At 42.0% G+C, this 18,152-nt stretch overlaps 1 protein-coding gene across 1 annotated transcript; it reads right to left on the bottom strand.

The window, feature by feature from the left end:
- Positions 1 to 14,571: 14,571 nt before the first annotated feature.
- LOC124658044 (zinc finger protein 8-like) lies at positions 14,572 to 15,702 on the bottom strand. The gene has a single exon (XM_047196490.1). It carries the CDS (start codon positions 15,700 to 15,702, stop codon positions 14,812 to 14,814), a length of 891 nt encoding a protein of 296 aa, XP_047052446.1. The 3' UTR covers positions 14,572 to 14,811.
- Positions 15,703 to 18,152: the final 2,450 nt, after the last annotated feature.

The following is an 18,152-nucleotide window of genomic DNA, read 5'->3' as shown; positions in this document are numbered from 1 at the left end:
AATTCGTGACAGACAGCAATGCTGTTTCTGCGCAGCGATCCAAATCTATCATCAACTTTAGCATAGAAACTTTACTTGGCACAAAAACATGATAAGGAGAGGTTGCTACAGTAGTAAACAACTTCCAAGACTCAACAATACAGTAAATGAAATGAAACTTGGGTTATCTCCCAAGAAGTGCTTTTCTTTAACGCCTTTCAGCTAGGCACAGAAAGTGCAAATCAAGTATTTTCAAGAGATGGAGCATCAACATCATTACCTTGGGAGTTGGAATTTTTCTCCATAATGCATGTTATCTTATCTATGTAAGTTTCAGAGGCTCCTTTTCATTATTCTTAGGCTTGCTATTCTCATCAAACAAATTTTCAGGAACAATCCAATCATAATTCTTTTCTAGTGCCTCGATCATTCCTACGAGCTTGCAAGGTATCGATGTCTTAATGTCCCCTCCATCATTAATATTATTAGTGTACTTTATCCTATCAATGTCCATCTTTTCAAGGGTACTAGCAAAGTTGGTGTAAGAACCAAGCATTTTATATTTAGTAAAGACTTTTCTAGCCTCTCTTGCTACACCACCAAATTCTTTGAGAAGAGTTTCTAAGACAAAATCTTTCTTTTCTCCTTCCTCCATATCAGAGAGTGTAAGAAACATATGCTGAATTATAGGATTGAGATTAACAAATTTAATTTCCAACATGTGTACTAGAGAAGCAACAACAATTTCATAAGTAGGAGCATGTTCTACCAAGTGTCTATCTTCAAAATCTTCAGCTATACTAACATGAGTAGAAAAATCTTCTATATTATCTCTTCCAATTATAGACCCTCGGCCTACCGGTATGTCTTTTAGAGTGTACTTAGGAGGAAACATGATGAAGTGAACAACAAGTAAACTAAACAAGTAAGGTAAAGACAAGTAACTATTTTTTTTTGTGTTTTGATATAGAACAAGTAAACAAGACAATAAGTAAAGTAACTAATTTTTTTGTGTTTTTAATATGAAGCAAACAAGACAGTAAATAAAATAAAGTAAAGCAAGACAAAAACAAAGTAAAGAGATTGGAAGTGGAGACTCCCCTTGCAGCGTGTCTTGATCTCCCCGGCAACGGCGCCAGAAAACAGTCTTGATGCGCGTAGATGTACACGTCCGTTGGGAACCCCAAGAGGAAGGTGTGATGCGCACAGCAGCAAGTTTTCCCTCAGTAAGAAACGAAGGTTATCGAACCAGTAGGAGCCAAGAAGCGCGTGAAGGTTGTTGGTGGAGGAATGTAGTGCGGCGCAACACCAGTGAAACCGGCGCCAACGTGGAACCTGCACAACACAATCAAAGTACTTTGCCCCAACGTAACAGTGAGGTTGTCAATCTCACCGGCTTGCTGAAAACAAAGGATTAAGCGTATCGAGTGGAAGATGGTGTTTGTTTGCAAAGAACAGTAAGAACAGTAGAATGTATTCAGATGTAAAAGAATGGGGTCCACAGTTCACTAGAGGTGTCTCTCCAATAAGATAACTAACATGCTGGGTGAACAAATTACAGGCGGGCAATTGACAAATAAAGATTCAATACATATCAATGATGATTACTATGTGATTTAATCAGGGCATTACGACAAAGTACATAGACCGCTATCCGAGCATGCATCTATGCCTAAAGAATCCACCTTCGAGGTTATCATCCGAACCCCTTCCGGTATTAAGTTGTAAACAACGAGATAATTGCATTAAGTATGGTGCGTAATGTAATCAACACAAATATCCATAGACAAAGCATCGATGTTTTATCCCTAGTAGCAACAGCACATCCACAACCTTAGAACTTTACGTCACTTGTCCCAGTTAAATGGAGGCATGAACCCACTATCGAGCATAAATACTCCCTCTTGGAGTTACAAGTATCAACTTGGCCGAGCCTCTACTAGCAACGGAGAGCATGCAAGAACATAAACAACACATATATGATAGATTGATAATCAACTTAACATAATATTCTATATTCATCGGATCCCGCCAAACACAACATGTAGCATTACAAATAGATGATCTTGATCATGTTAGGCAGCTCACAAGATCTAAACAATGATAGCACAAGCGGAGAAGACAACCATCTAGCTACTGCTATGGACCCATAGTCCAAGGATGAACTACTCACGCATCAATCCGGAGGCGGGCATGATGATGTAGAGCCCCTCCGGTGATGATTCCCCTCTCCGGCGGGGTGCGGGAGCGATTTCTCGAATCCCCGAGATGGGATTCGCGACGGCGGCGTCTCTGGAAGGTTTTCCGTATCGTGGCTCTCGGTACAGGGGGTTTCGCGACGAAGGCTATATGTAGGTGGAAGGGTAGGTCAGGGGGCGTCACGAGGGGCCCACACACTAGGGCCGCGCGGCCAGGGCCTGGGCCGCGCCGCCCTGGTGTGTGGCCACCTCGTGGCCCCACTTCGTCTCTCTTTCGGTCTTCTGGAAGCTTCGTGTAAAAATAGGACCCTGGGCGTTGATTTCGTCCAATTCCAAGAATATTTCCTTACTAGGATTTCTGAAATCAAAAACAGCAGAAAACAGCAACTGGCGCTTCGGCATCTTGTTAATAGGTTAGTGCCGGAAAATGTATAATAATGCTGTAAAGTATGTATAAAACATTCAAGTATTTTCATAAAAGTAGCATGGAACATAAGAAATTATAGATACATTTGAGACGTATCAGGGTTCCTCACGCACCAAGACGAAGACCTTCTGGATGTTGATCTTCTTCATCGGGCCGGAGTGATGAGTTCCGGAATGCTCCGCCGGCGAATGAAACAATGTATCTTATGTCTAGAGTTCACTAGATCGGGTGGTATTCGGTCGCGCGCACCCATGCTTTTATTCCGACCCTTTGGTTCTGGAGGGAGCAGCACGAAGCTCTTTTTCTGTGTTGACATCAAGTGACTATGGATCCATGATGAAAGTCAGAAGAAGAGAATTTCATGAAAGGCCAGATGGGAGGACTAGCTAAGGGAGGTTCAAGTCTCCACGCTGTTGAGGGACTTGTTTGGTGTTCTGGACTTCACAGCACCGGTATGAAAGTGGGGGCGACAACACAAGTGAAGTTCAGAGTCCTACCTTTCAGGGTGAAAACCAAGGTCTGGCCTTAACTGGTTGTGCCTGACAATGACCTTGTTGGAGGCATTGTTTTGAGAGCGGGGACTATCTTTAGGGTGAAAACCTAAGATCTTTGATCGGGCAACAACGGTGTTAGAGCATTGTTCCCTTCTTGAAGGCGTCGTTTTTGGAGAGTCTGTATTTCAGGTGTTGTCTTGGTGGTGGATGTATTGCTGTTGTTAGGCCCGAGATACTGTAGCGGGACTTTTGTTTCTTAGTTTTCTTTTATTTTTTTAGCTATGTGCATCCGTAGTGCCATTAGGATGGTGCGTTGTTGCAGAGGCTGGGTGTAATTGGTATCTTTTAATATTAATATATTCCCTTTATCGAAAAGGAGAACCCCTATAAACTTTCTTTATCGAAATACCAAAAAGATAATTTGACTTTATGAGAATCCACAAGTAAAACATGAGACTTCATGAACGTACTACATGGATGGCCAAGGGTAAAGTCACATCCACAATTACACAAAATGGTTTGTTCTCAAAATGATTTATGACTTTGACTATAATATAACATCATAGACATATGTGAAAATGTGTATCAAAATTTACCAAATAAGGTTTTTGAAAATAATAACCATTATCACATCTAAGTGGCAAGGATTACGTTCTCGGACTTTTTATTGGCATTTTTATTAACGTTGCTTGTGGCTTTTTTTGAAATGGGGAAAATATCGCCCCAGCTTCTGCATCCAAAGGATGCACACGGCTTTTTAATAGATTATTCAGAACACTTTACAAGAGAAATACAAAAGATCAAACTTGAAGCCACCTCGCTAAAACTACAGAGGGATGAAGGGGGTGACAATTCACCAACTCATATCATCCAAAAACCAAATGCCTTCCCAGGCCGCCCAATAGCAGATGAGAAGCACATCCAGTCAAGCAGACTCTCAGCATACGCCAACGCGCACGCCATAGAAGTTGCTACCGCCGTCTTCCTCGACTCCGTCTTCAAGAGAGATCATCGCATTGACCATGTCAGGACTGCCATCGATGCCGCCATGGTGCCAGACGACTCCACCATCCTGCGTGTGTCCATCACACTGCATCCGTCCCGAGACACCACTCCACCATGCCGCGGCGACTCAACGACGCCGTTACAGTAAAAGCACACCGCTCCACCTCAACACTATTGGAGATATGCCCAAGAGACAATAATAAATTAGTTATTGTTATATCTTAGTGTTCATGATAAATGTTTACATCCCATGCTATAATTGTATTAACCGAAACATTGATACATGTGTGTTATGTAAACAACAAGGAATCCCTAGTAAGCCTCTTGTATAACTAGCTTGTTGATTAATAGATGATCATGGTTTCGTGATCATGAACATTGGATGTTGTTAATAACAAGGTTATGTCATTGGGTGAATGATATAATGGACATACACCCAAATAAGCGTAGCATGAGATCAAGTCATTAAGTTCAACTTGCTATAAGCTTTCGATACATAGTTACCTAGTCCTTCGACCATGAGATCATGTAAATCACTTACACCGAAAGGGTACTTTGATTACATCAAACTCCATTGCGTAAGTGGGTGGTTATAAAGATGGGATTAAGTATTCGGCAAGTATGAGTTGAGGCATATGGATCAAGAGTGGGATTTGTCCATCCCGATGACGGATAGATATACTCTGGGCCCTCTCGGTGGAATGTCGTCTAATTAGCTTGCAAGCATGTGACTAGGTCGCAAGAGATGACATACCACGGAACGAGTAAAGAGTACTTGTCGGAAACGAGGTTGAACTAGGTATGGAGATACCGATGATCGAACCTCGGACAAGTAAAGTATCGCGTGACAAAGGAAATCGGTATTGTATGTGAATGGTTCAATCGATCACTAAGTTATCGCTGAATGTGTGGGAGCCATTATGGATCTCTAGGTCCCGCTATTAGTTATTGGTCGGAGAGGAGTCTCGACCATGTCTGCATAGTTCACGAACCGTAGGGTGACGCGCTTAAGGTTCGATGTAGCATAAGTAGATTCGGAATATGAGATGGAGACGAAGTTTTTTCGAAGTCTCGGATGTGATCCAGGACATCACGAGGAGGTCCGGAATGGTCCGGAGAATAAGATTCATATAAGGGAAGTTGATTTCTAGGTTTTGGAAAAGTTTGGGATTTTTCTGGTGAAAGACTGAGAAGGTTCTAGAAGGTTCCGAGGGTCCCACCAGTGGGCCCACGACCCTAGGACGCCTAGCATGGGCCGAGGGGATGCACCCCAGCCTAATGGGCCAGGGGCACATGCCCCTCAAGGCCCAAGTCGGCCAGCCCACTAGGGTTCCCCAAACCCTAGGGGGGATCAACTTGGGGGGAAGAAATCCCCTCCCCCTCTTGGCCGCCGGCCCTAGATGGGTTTGGGTGTTGGGGGGCCACCCAAACCGACCTCCCCCCTATATAAAGAGGGGAGGGGGCAGGGGGCGCACACCCTTCATACCCCAACCCTGGCCGCCCCTCTCTCCTCCACCACAATCCTGCTCCGGCTTGGCAAAGCCCTGTAGTTTTTCTCCACCACCACCACGCCGTCGTGCTGCTGGGATTCCGAGGGGATCTACCACACCTCCGCTGCCCGCTGGAACGGGGAGAGGACAGGCTTCATCGACACCGTACGCACGACCGAGTACGGAAGTGCTGCCGGATTGCAGCACTGGACGATCGACTACATCAACAACGAGATCTAATCTCGTAGGCTTTGGAATCTTCGAGGGTTAGTCTCACATACATCTCGTTGCTTCGATCTTGGTAGATTAGATCTTGCTTCTTCCTACATTGGATCTTGGTTTTTGTTCATGTTCACGGTAGAAATTTTTTGTTTTCCATGCAACGAACCCATCAAGCACCACCGCCATCCGTTGTCTGCTCCGAAAACGATACCCCCAACAGGGAGAACGACGTTGTGCGCCGCAATCATCCGATCCGGGAGACCCGGGTCTCGGGTTTCCCCTGGAGCAGCCGATGCGAAGAACACAGACTGCAGAGACAATGCCTTCAACAAGGTAACAACGAAACGCGCTGCCATCATCCACCATGACCGAAGTCCGGGCCGGCTTTCACCGGCAGCTGGGCCTCGCCATCGGGAGCTAGGCGACGGATCACAAGAACTGCCACTGCTAGCCACACAACTAGCCTATCTCCCCCGGCGAGAGAGAAGGCCACCACCGCGGTGCCACGGTCAGCGGCACCTGACGCCCGCCACCTGCCACCAGGTCGACGCCGTCACCTCCATCGCCATCCAGGGCTGCCGCCCTTTGGTGCCGTGGTACCAGACCTTGAGGAGGAGAGCACGAGATCCGCCCCTATCACCACCCGCCCGGCGATTCCGAGGCGATGATGGAGGAGAGGACCGCACCGCCCCCATCATCGCCAGGATCTGGGGCCGCGCCGCCGCCTCCATCATCGCATGCCCGGCGAGGAACGAAGGAGAGGCCGCGCCGCCATGTCCAGAGCCGCGCCGCGCCGCCAGGTCCAGGGCCGCGCCGCCGCCCCCCATCACCACCCGCCCGGCGAGGCCGTGGCGAAGACGGGATGAGAGGCCGCGCCGCCATCGGCCGGCAGGGAGCGGGACCATCCCCCCGGCGCGGAGGCGTGCCTCCTACCGCCGCACCAGGGACCACACGTGGATCCCCGCCGCCCCCATCACCGGCCGCGCCAGGCTTCGCCGGCGGCAGCTTCATGGGACGGCGAGGGGAAGGGAGGGAGGTGGGGAAGGCGGTGGCGGCGGGGCTAGGGTTCCGCCCCCGAGTCGCCTGGAAGGGGAGGACCCAAGGGGGTACGTGAAATGCCAAAAAAATTGGTGTTCCGAGTTTATTTGTAAGTGGTGAGAGAAAATGCGGTAAGATATAGTTAGCTTCATGTTTGGAAATCATCAATTGAGAACTTGGATTTTCACTACTATATGTTACTTGTTCTCGGTGTATCAACTAGTTTTCCATTTAACTTTTATCACCTAGCTAGCCATGTTTTGGATATGCTCTATGTCTAGTCGCATGGGGTTGATGTCGTCTTAAGAGATAAAAACAATATGGCATGGAGACGTCAATTTTGTTGAAATATATGTAACAAATCTTCAGTACCACATTTTGTTGTAATATTTGGTCGTTTATAAACCGAATCAATACTTTCCTAGTTTAACTATATTATCCATCAAGATTTCATATCGTGTAATCATCCTTGTAATCTCCTTTCGGTGTGCTAGATTTATTTTTAAAATGGACGCGGAAAATGGCCGGGTGGTAAGATATGGTTAACTTCATGTTGAAGATCGTCAATTGAGCACTTGGATTTTCAGTACTATATGTTTGTTGTTTTCCATGGTGTATCAACTAGGTTGCCGTTTAACTTTTATTCCCTTGCTAGCTATGTTTTTGGATATTTTCTATGTCTAGTCGCAGGGGTTAATGCCGCCATAAGAGACTAAAAAACTCGTTAGGGAGAAAAAGAATTTTTTGTTGAAATATTTGTAACGAATCTTCAGTAGCAAATTCTGTTGTTAATTGTATTATTCGGTGGTGCGTAAAACGAATCAATACTTTCCTAGTTTAGCTATATTGTCAATCAAGATTTAATCCCGTGTAATCATACATGTGATCTCCTTTTGGTGATTGTGGTAAACCTGCCTATTAATAGATGGAAACCCGAGATAAATGGAATAGCCTCCCCACTTTCATATGGTACCAAAGCCAGCCTCTTCCATCTCATCTCTCATGGCGGCTTCTTCCTCCTCATCTACACCAATCACCACCACCACCCTCGGTTTCCCTATGACCGAAAAGCTTACCTAGGAGAACTATCGCCTCTACGGCAAGAATGAGCATGAGGTGCTCAGATGTTGGGAGCGCTTCCATCGCTACTATATGGCGAGCAAAAGGTGGTTGGATCAGCATCAAACTTGTACAGGGTCAACACCAACTGGTACATTGATTCTAACGCCACCTACCACCTCATCGGAGAACTAGAGAAGCTCTCGGTGAGGGTCCATTGTACTTCTCTCTCACCGAGTGATTCTCTAGATCTCTAGTGATGTGGTCGGTGGCCCCTGAGTCGATGTACCAGTTGGTGTCGACCCTCTACTAGCTGTGATGGTCGTCGATCAACCGGTGGATTTGCAATATTTTTCGGTTCAAACCTTGTGTCATGTAGTGCATTTCTCACAACAGAAGCAACCAATATTTTATAGATCAAGTACTGAAGGAGAGTACAAAGATCTAGCAAATCCCACAATATAAATTATATGGTTGCAATCTATCCTTGATGAATTAGGAGTGTCAAGATCTAAAAGTACATGTTGGTGCACTAGTAGGAAAACATTTATAGAAAGAAATGGATTCTGTGGCGCATTTAAAAAGACGTGCTTCACAAAATTATTTATGTGGCGCATAAAAAAAATGCTCCACAAATTTTTTGGAATTTTGTGGCGCAACAAAAATTTGTGCCATATGCGCCAAGAATTTTTTGTTTATATATTTTAATCCAAGGTTTTTAAAATTTATTTTTTTTTAAATTTTGAATTTTTATAATCTTTTCCAATTTTTGAAATTTTAGGATTTTTATATATATATTTTTAATTTCTAAAAATTTACTTTTCTGAATATTTCTATTTTCTAAGTGCTTTTAATTTTTTATTTTCAAATTTTACATTTTTAGAATATTTACCAATTTTTGAAATTCTAGGATTTATTAAAAAGTATTATTTTTAAATTTCTAAAAATTTGGTTTTTTGAATATTTTGAATGTATGTTATTTTGTACATTATTTTCACTTTTTTGAAATCTTAGATTTTTTTAGATTCTTTTCTAATGTTTGAATTTTAAGGATTTTTTTGATATTTTTGAAAAATGTAGTTTTTTTATTTGTAAAAATTTAGAATTTCTCGATTTTTAAATTATTTCATTTTAAACTGCTTTTTACATTTTTCCTGAAATTTTTAGTTTTTTTTGGAGTGTTTTGAAAATTTTGAATTTCCTCTTAAGAGGATTGATATGATACTAAGATCAATAAGAAAGTAGCATAAGCGTAGCTCAATTAAATAGAACTTAGAAGTTAAACATGTTTGTGTTGGAGCAATTTGAGGATGTGAGACGTAGTGGGAAGTCATCATTTCTATATCATTTGAGATATGTTCGTAGTGTTAGTAGATGTTTAAACATTTAAAATGTTTTTCCAGATTATTTCTTTTTTGATTTTCCTTTTTTTCAATTTATTTGATTTTTTTGAAAATTTAAATTTTTGAGAATTCTGTGCCGCATATTGTGTGGATGCGCCACAGAAATGTGAGAATTCTGCTGCGCATGTAGATATGTGCCACAAAAATATAATTTAGGGACTTGACTTTGTGATGCATGGAATATGGGTCATAGAAAGTCAAAACGTGCACCACAGATATGCAGTTTCCTAGTAGTGGTGGTGTGATAATATATGGGCAACATATTTGTCCAGTAATCATATATTTCATGACAGGACTAAGCATATTGAGATAGGCTACCACTTTGACTAGCAAAAGGTAGCAAACTAACATTTTTTATGGATGAAGTTTTTGTTTGGTTTACTAAACCCCTGCCGTTGCGCCAGCTTGAATACTTCAAGCGCAAACTCCCCTTTCACAGTTGTGATTGAGGGGGTGTGTTGAAATATCTATAAACAAATCTTCAGTATCATATTCTGTTGTAATATTCGGTGGTGTATAAACTGAATCGATACTTTGGTAATTTTTCTATCTTGTCAATCAAGATGTAATCGCATGTAATCATCCCTACAATGTCCTTCCGGTGATTGTGGTTAACCGGGCTATTAATAGATGGTGACCGGAGACAAAGGGTATCCACTTCCACACTACTCCCTCCATTCCATTCTATAGTGCCTATAGTTTTTTGGCACGGAAATTAGTGTAAAAGTATTTTTTACATAAGACCCCCTGACTTAACGATTTGAGATCAAAGTAAAATGAGGGAAATCGATAACTTTCTATTAACATAACAAATCCCACAAATCTCTCTGGTTGACTCTCCATATATGTGCAGCCAGGTTCTACTATTAAGGAAAGAAAAATAAGGCTTCCTAAATCTAACGAATCTCAATTAATTGTTTTCCTTTTTATGGATTTTTTTCATGCATGTCGTGTGGAAGCTGACCGGTAGAGGGGGTAATTGAAAAAAAAGCCAAGCTACAACCTTATATTCTGAAATAAATGCCAAAAATATATAGGCATTATAAAAAGGAACGGAGGGAGTATTAATTATTAAAGAAAATTGATCACTACGACAATATGAAGGAATGATATGCATAGTCACTGGAACAATAAATATATTCATCCATTGGAGGCTATATCTTATACAACTCCATAGATAGTCGTATTATTATATATGTATTTTTTGTGGTTCGTTATGCGCTACAATTATCATAGCAAAAAATTATAACAAAATATGATGTATTGTGAAATTGACAAAAAAAATAGATTATGTACTTACTATTTAACTCCCATCACTATTCAGTTCAATCATGCATTTCTTGTCTAGGTCACAAGTAGTCATATTTTTCTATAAAGTTTTGCTAGTGTGCAGGATATAGTTACCAATTACCGTGAACTATTTCACTTTTTTTTGTAATAATCAGAAAAATAAAGAAACGAGAGAAAAATAGGTTGCATGGGCAACTAAAATCCTCTTTCAAGGATGAAATCTTTTGTTGTCAGTATCAACTTGATGTCAATTTGAGATCAATAAAAAATTTATTTTGGAAGAATATATAGATATATTTAGGAAACAACATTACAATTTTGAAAACACTTAAATAGCTATATTAATATAGTATATTTTCCTATTAACGAGGACAATATTTAAACATGTTTGTTTGTGAAAAAATATAGCTGAATAGTAAAACATGTTGAAAGATATTTGGGGGGAAAATAGAACCCCAGTGTAGGAGAGAGGGAGGGTAGGACTTGACACTCTCGAAATCAAGAAAAATTATTAGGGTTTTACGGGAGATCATCCCCCTGTTCTACAGGTTTAGGGAGAATGTTATGGACAAATGAAATATATGTAACAAATCTTCAGTAGCATATTCCGTTGCAATAGTTTAGTGGTGTGTAAACCAAATCAAAACTTGCATAGTTTAGCTATATTGTCAATCATAATGTAATAATGTGTAATCATCCATGTAATCTCCTTCTGGTGATTGTGGTTAACCGGCCTATTAATATATGCCGACTCGAGACAAAGGGCATCGCCCTCCCCACTTTCATGCGGTATCGAAGTCGGCCTATTACATCTCATCTTTCATGGCCGTTCTTCCTTGTCATCAACACCCACCACCACCACCACCATTGGTTTCTCGATGACCAAAACTCTTACCAGGAAGAACTATGTCCTCTATGGCAAGAATTTGCTTGAGGCACTCAGAGGCTGGGAGTGGTTCAACATCGACTATCATGGCAAGGAGAAGGCGCTGCATTGGCATCAAACTCATATGGCTTCAACACCAACTGGCACATCGATTTAGATGCCACCAGCCACATCAATAGAGATCTGGAGAAGCTCTCCGTGAGGGAGATATACAATGGCCACGCAAGCAGGTGCACACCAGAAGTGGCCACTATACATGTACCTCACCGAGAGCTTCTCTAGATCTCTGGAGATGCGGTCTGTGTCGCACCTAATCGATGTACCAGTTGGTGTCGACCCCCTACTAGTTGTGATGATTGTCGATCAATCGGTGGATTTGCGATATTTTTCTATTCAATACTTTAGTGCACGAAAGCATTCTACAGTTTGTGGATCAAGCACTGAAATCTTTAACAAACTCCACATCAGAAATTATATGGTTCCAATCTATCCTTGATAAACTAGGAGTGTCAATGTCTGAAACTCCATGGCTAGGGGCAACATGTTTGTTTGCTAAACCTTTTTTTCATGCATGACTAAACAGATAGACTACCACTTTGTCCGGAAAATGGTAGCAAAAATACGTCTTTCCTTCGAGGAATCAAGTTGCTAATGGGTTTACTAAGCCGCTTCTGGTGCGCCAACTTGAGAACTTCAAGTGCAATCTCCACCTCTCCCGGGTGTGTTAAAATATCTGTAACAAATCTTCAATAACATATTATGTGTTAATATTTGATGGTGTATAAACTGAATCAATACATTCCTAGTTTAGCTATCTAGTCAATCAAGACGTAATCCCATGTAATCATCCCTATAATCTTCTTTTGGTCCTTTTTCATCTAGCGTTTATTTATTTCTTGGCTTGCTTCCATTGGGTGAGACGGTACTCGTTGAGGAAGGAATATGAGAAAATAGTTGTGTGCAATTACACAGTAGCATGTAGTTATATATTTTTCATCCTCGTAATTCCATTTATCATAAAAAAATTATGTGCAACTACAAATATGAGTGTAACTAAAAACCTAAATTTTAGGTGCAATTGCATGTGGATGTGCAACACATATATGTGTAATTGAGAATATATAACTACATTTTAAATACTATATGATTATGTGAGCTACAACATTTGTAAACTATGGACCGTGTACTATTATTATATGAGCTACCACATTTATAACTGAATATAGAGCATTTGTATACACATAGCACTGCATTTGTAAACTAAATTTTGGATGTGCCTTTAAAACTTTTTGGGGCACATTTTGGATATGCCCTTAAAATTTTTGGGCTACATTTTGGATGTGGCCTTAAAACTTTTTGGGGCACATTTTATTTTGGGGCATATTTTTTGTGCGCCTTAAAAACTTTTCAGGGTACATCCAAAATATGCCCTAAAAGATATATATTAGGGTACAATTGTGAAGTGCCCTTAATACTTTCCGAGCAGCTGGTAAATTCGGCACATTTTTATGTGCCCTTAAAAGTTTTGAATGCACATTTCGCACATTTTAGGGCACTTAAAATTGCCTCAAAATTTATACCATGTTGCAGTGTGTGCAATTGCATATATGTGTGGAATTTGATTGTATCTTCCCTTAACTATACATGTAGCTTCCCTTGAGCCTTTTCAGCTAGGATCATTTTGTTTTTGTTTCTCTTGTTTTTTTTATTTGTGCGCAATTTTAAAGATTTATGTATTTTTTTCTCGTAGATACACAATGACCCATGGATTTATGTAGTTGCATTTTTTTCATCGTTTGTAATTGTGTAATTGTCATACATGCCTTTTTTCTTGCTTAAAAAAGTCCCAAATACAAATGGCCATAAAAGATTGAACATGAATATATGACTGAAAAACGTGGTTGTCCGATTGTTGATCAAGAATTAGATTAATTGTCGGTCATTCAGGCCCTAGCACCGTACATATTCTTATGCAACTGCATACATAGTTGTATTGTGTACTTTCCGTGGTTCGTTATGCGTTGTAATTTGCATAACAAAATATTGGTTGCATGGGAAATTAAAATCCTTTCTCAATGTGGAATTCTTCTATTGTGAGTATCAACTTGATCTGAAGATGAGATAAATAAAAGCTTTTATTATGGAATAACATAATTTGGAAATGACATTACAATATAAGAACTTTCAAATATTTACATAAATAAAGTATCTCACTTTCGACACTATCAATATATTATATCTTTTTCAATTAATGTGGAATCATTTAAACATGTTTCTTTGTTAAATTATATAGCCAAATACATGTTGAGAGATATAGGGGACAACGAGAGAGCCCCAATTGTAGTAGAGAGGGAGGCTACTAGTAGAGACTCCGAAAATCAAGAAACTTTGTTAGGGTTCTTCTGGAGATCAACCCCCTATTGCGCGGATTTAGGGAGCATGTTAGGGACCACTTGAGGTTCGAAGATCCTCTAAAGTGCTACTTCCTCCGATCCATACTAAGTGTCGTTGTTTTTGTTTCTTTTTTATCAACTTGCATTGTAGATGACCCAAGAGGCTTTGATTTTACACGTAGAGAGCAATTCAAAAGTGCAGAAATAGGATGTGGATTGCGCCCCTGGAAAATGTATAGTCTATTTGCACGTAAGAACCATTGAGGCAGTTGCTGAAGTAAGCAGGCATGCATCTGTTAGCCTTGCTTCTTTGGGCAAATCCTCGGAGTAAATGTTGTCAGCAACCGCTGCTGCAGCAGCTCTGCAGCTGCTGCTGCTACAAAAAGCTAGTGATATGGATAACTGTCAGCTAAAGTAGCAAAAACTGAGTAGCATTTCGAGGATAGAGACAAGTCCAGAAAGATAAAAAAGAAAACTTTTCGTTTGAATGGACAGACAGACAGAACAGAAAAATTAGTGCTAGGACAGACGTAAGCATCAGTCCATGTCAATCAAAATATGAACATTAGAAGAAGATTATGGATGGGTGGACAATATACTTAAGAAGATGAAAATGACAGCACTCATCTCATTTTCCCCCTTCATGCCTGCTTTCCCCAAGGATTGTTCCATTTATTTCCCCTTTCCTTTTTTTTTTCTTACAAAGCAATCTAAAGCCATGCGAGAAGAAGATGAATGAGTAGTGCTGCTGCTGAACGACGAGAAAACACTGCAAAAATGGGCACCGAAGAAAAAAAAATCTCTCCACTGATCGATCGAGCTAAACAAATTCACGAACTAGAGAAAAAGGATTAACCTTGGATCTTAATCTCTGCATGAACCCACTAATTAACCGTACGTACCACCCCGTAGTGGTTCGAGATTGGATTACAAGGTGAGATCCAAGCTCACGTTTGCTCTGTTGTCGGCGGCGTCTCCCCCGTGGCGTACAGCTTCATGCTGCGAAGACGACGACGCTGATGACGCCGATGACGCCGAGCCAGCTTGTCCTCTTCTTTCCCACGCCACAGCCATCTCATCACGTCGGGCATGAGTCAAGGGCGTTGGCCGTTCTTGCCGCGGCACCGGTGCCGTCACGCTGACGCCCGGGACCCGCCAGAGCGCGGCCGCTGGCACCGGGCTGCCGTTGATCGGCTGGGACACGGAGCCGGGACCGCTGCCGCCGTAGTAACTGGGCACCGCGGCTGGCCCGGTGGGCGCGATGTGGTGGTTGGACCAAGAGGGGTAGTGCGGTGGCGGCTCGTAGCGGGCCATGTGCGCCGGCGCGGCGAGGAAGCGGTGGTGATGGTGGTAGCCGCTGCCGAAGGCCGGGTACGCGTGGGCGGGGTAGTGGCCCTGCATGGCCATGGCGCTCTGGAACTGGGCGCGCTTGGCATGCTGCCGCTCCCTCTTGTGCGCGTTCTGGTGCCCCCCGAGCGCCTGCGACGTCGGGAAGTTCCGGCAGCAGTAGTGGCACTCGAACTTGCGACTGCCGCCGCCACTTGCACAGACCGACACCGCCGCGACCGTCTGGCCGGGAGAAGTAGTGCTGTCGGCGGCAGCATCGCCGTTGGTGACGGAGGACGCCGCCCCGTCGGGCGGGAAGTCGAAGCCGAAGAGACGGATGGAAGACGTGGGGCTCGACCCACCTGCCTCTGTCGCCGGCGGCGGCTTGGGCCGCATGAAAGGGAGCTGGGAGAAGGAGTGGATGTCCGGGGCAACATTCGCCGTCTCGCCGGGAAGGCTGTTGGCCGCCTGCAGCGCGTCTTGCTCGCTCATGGTCGTGGAAGAGAGTGGAAGCTAGCCACACCGCTAGGGTAAGCAGTTTAGCTAGCCGTGTCGTGTGTAGGGGAGCGAGCGAGCGCTAGGTAGCTGGAGCTACAGGGGATTCTTCTCTTGGTCTTCCTATACTGTTGCGCGATGGTAATATGTTGGCCGGGGATGGAGCTCGAGATGGAGCTTGCTAGCTGCGTTGATGTATGGGCCAGCTCCTAGGAGGGGTTAACTTCGTGTGGGGTGGAACGGGACCAGCTTGGAGGTAGGGTTGACAACGAAACTGTTTAATGTTGTTGTGTTTGGTCAGATTGAAAATATGCCATTGGTTGATGTTATGCACTTGTTTTCTATTATGTCCATTTTCATATGCTTTATTTATTTATTGTCATTTTCACGACTGATAAGATTGGTATGTGCATTCCTATCCAACACTAACCCGAAAGTAATTGAATGTGATATACATCAGGACCAATATTGGAGCTGCATTCCGTTGACGCAAAAAAGAGATGAGCACAATAAATAAAATAATTGTGTACTCAAAACCGCAATGAAATTATCGCATGGGGTATATATGGTAGTTGATGGTTAGATATTAAAGACTTGTCTACTTTTGGGGATTGATGGGGATTATACTGGTCTAATTCCAAATCCTCTTGTATCTCCAAAACCCTTGTTTGGCTCTACTGTATTAGACCGGTTTTATGTCCACTTTCCCCATAATGCATTAAATTCTAGTGCATTTTCCTCGATCTTTAGTCCACTACCCTCTAATTGATTTTCAATTAAGGATACATAGGGATTTGACGGGATCGGCTGAAGGGCCTATGAGATTATCCCACTAATCTCTAAACTCGAGTGCCAAACAAGACCTAGCTAGCGATCCTTTGATTCATATGATAGGAAAATCATAGGAATGGGAAAAACATAGAATTTAGATGCCCTGATGTGTTTAATTGTAGCGAAGGAATTTTTCATGAGGTTTGACCTAATGTTTTTTTTTCTATAGGTTTTACACTGCAAGATTCCTATATGACTAATAAGACTCCAATACTTTCTTTTGTTACCTCTCTTAGGAATTGCTATAGGATATGTTTCTATGAATCAAACAACTTGTGCAGGAAAATTTGCCATAGGATCCAAATCCTACATAATTACTATGCAAATCATATGAACCAAATGAGTCCTTAACTAAGTTGTCCACTTGAAAAATAGTTGTTCGGTGAAAAGTAACTGTACCTTCCCGTGACAATTCACAAAATGGAATTGGTCATTCTTATGAACGTGAGATTCCAAGTTCTCTATGAGCTCGTGGAAATGTTAAAAAGCTGAATTTTCGCCCGAGGTCATATGTTATTAGTGCCTATTTAGATATTCCCTTCTTCCCGGTAAATGGGTCCTATGTGTATCCCTATATCATAAATTTTGTCAACATATCAAAGGTATATATTACAAAATATATATTATTAGAAACTTCAGATGTTATACATTCTAATAGTATAATTTTTTATATTCTAAAATTTATATTATATTTGTCAAATCGATAACCTACGGATACATGTAGGACCTATGCACCGGGACGAAGAGAGTATCCTCCAATCTCCAGTATTATATCACCTCGAGCATGAAATGTAATACTTCCTTAGTTGCATTCAAATTATTACGTCTTTATTGGACTATTTCATTGAATAAAGTCATAAACCCTCATTTGGATGGGAACATTAATTAACACCATATGAAAAAATCTATACGGGGAATGTTAAGTCATCAAGGGACAAAACTATTGCCATTCTAAGTAGGCTTCATCAATTAAAATGAACATACATACAAAAGTGTAGTAAGTTTTTTAAGGTACAATATCACTTCTTATGGGCAAATTACGCATGGCAGTGCCCTTGCAAAAGCAAAAGATATGAGACGAGCATCGTGATAATGTAGATTCTCGCTGTCCAAAATGGCGTAAAGCGCACTGTGTTAGGTTTTAGATTTAAAGTTCAAGCATTTTCTTTAAAATCTCCTCATAGTTAACCTCTTAAATTCACCTGATAGATTATGATTTTGTTTTAGAAAGGAGTTACTTAGGCATTAAATTATTGATGCTTCACCGACAAGATGTATATAGTTCTAAGCCGCCCTATGGAATAAAATCGATGTCCATGTCACCCTTTTGATCCGTAGATCCCCATGGTGACACCCGTCAAATATATTCCTGGTCTAGAACACACATTTGACCATGGTCCTGCATCAACCAGATCTGGGTAGGCGTGAGCTCCTCATGCAACACAAACCTGGACAACATGCAAGGAATGAGGTAGTCGTCATTTTTGCAGCCACGACTTCCTGGCCCAGAGCAAACCCTCCAGCAATGCAACAACTGTCATGACGGGGGTACCCATTGATGGAGCAACAAGAGCTTATGTTATGGTTTCGGTCCTCGACCCTAGGTGCAATGAGGT

The sequence above is a fragment of the Lolium rigidum genome, chromosome 5 (assembly GCF_022539505.1).
Source record: "Lolium rigidum isolate FL_2022 chromosome 5, APGP_CSIRO_Lrig_0.1, whole genome shotgun sequence".
Lineage (NCBI taxonomy): Eukaryota > Viridiplantae > Streptophyta > Magnoliopsida > Poales > Poaceae > Lolium > Lolium rigidum.
Note: the sequence above shows the minus strand (reverse complement) of the source record. Positions and strands in the feature narration are given on the sequence as shown.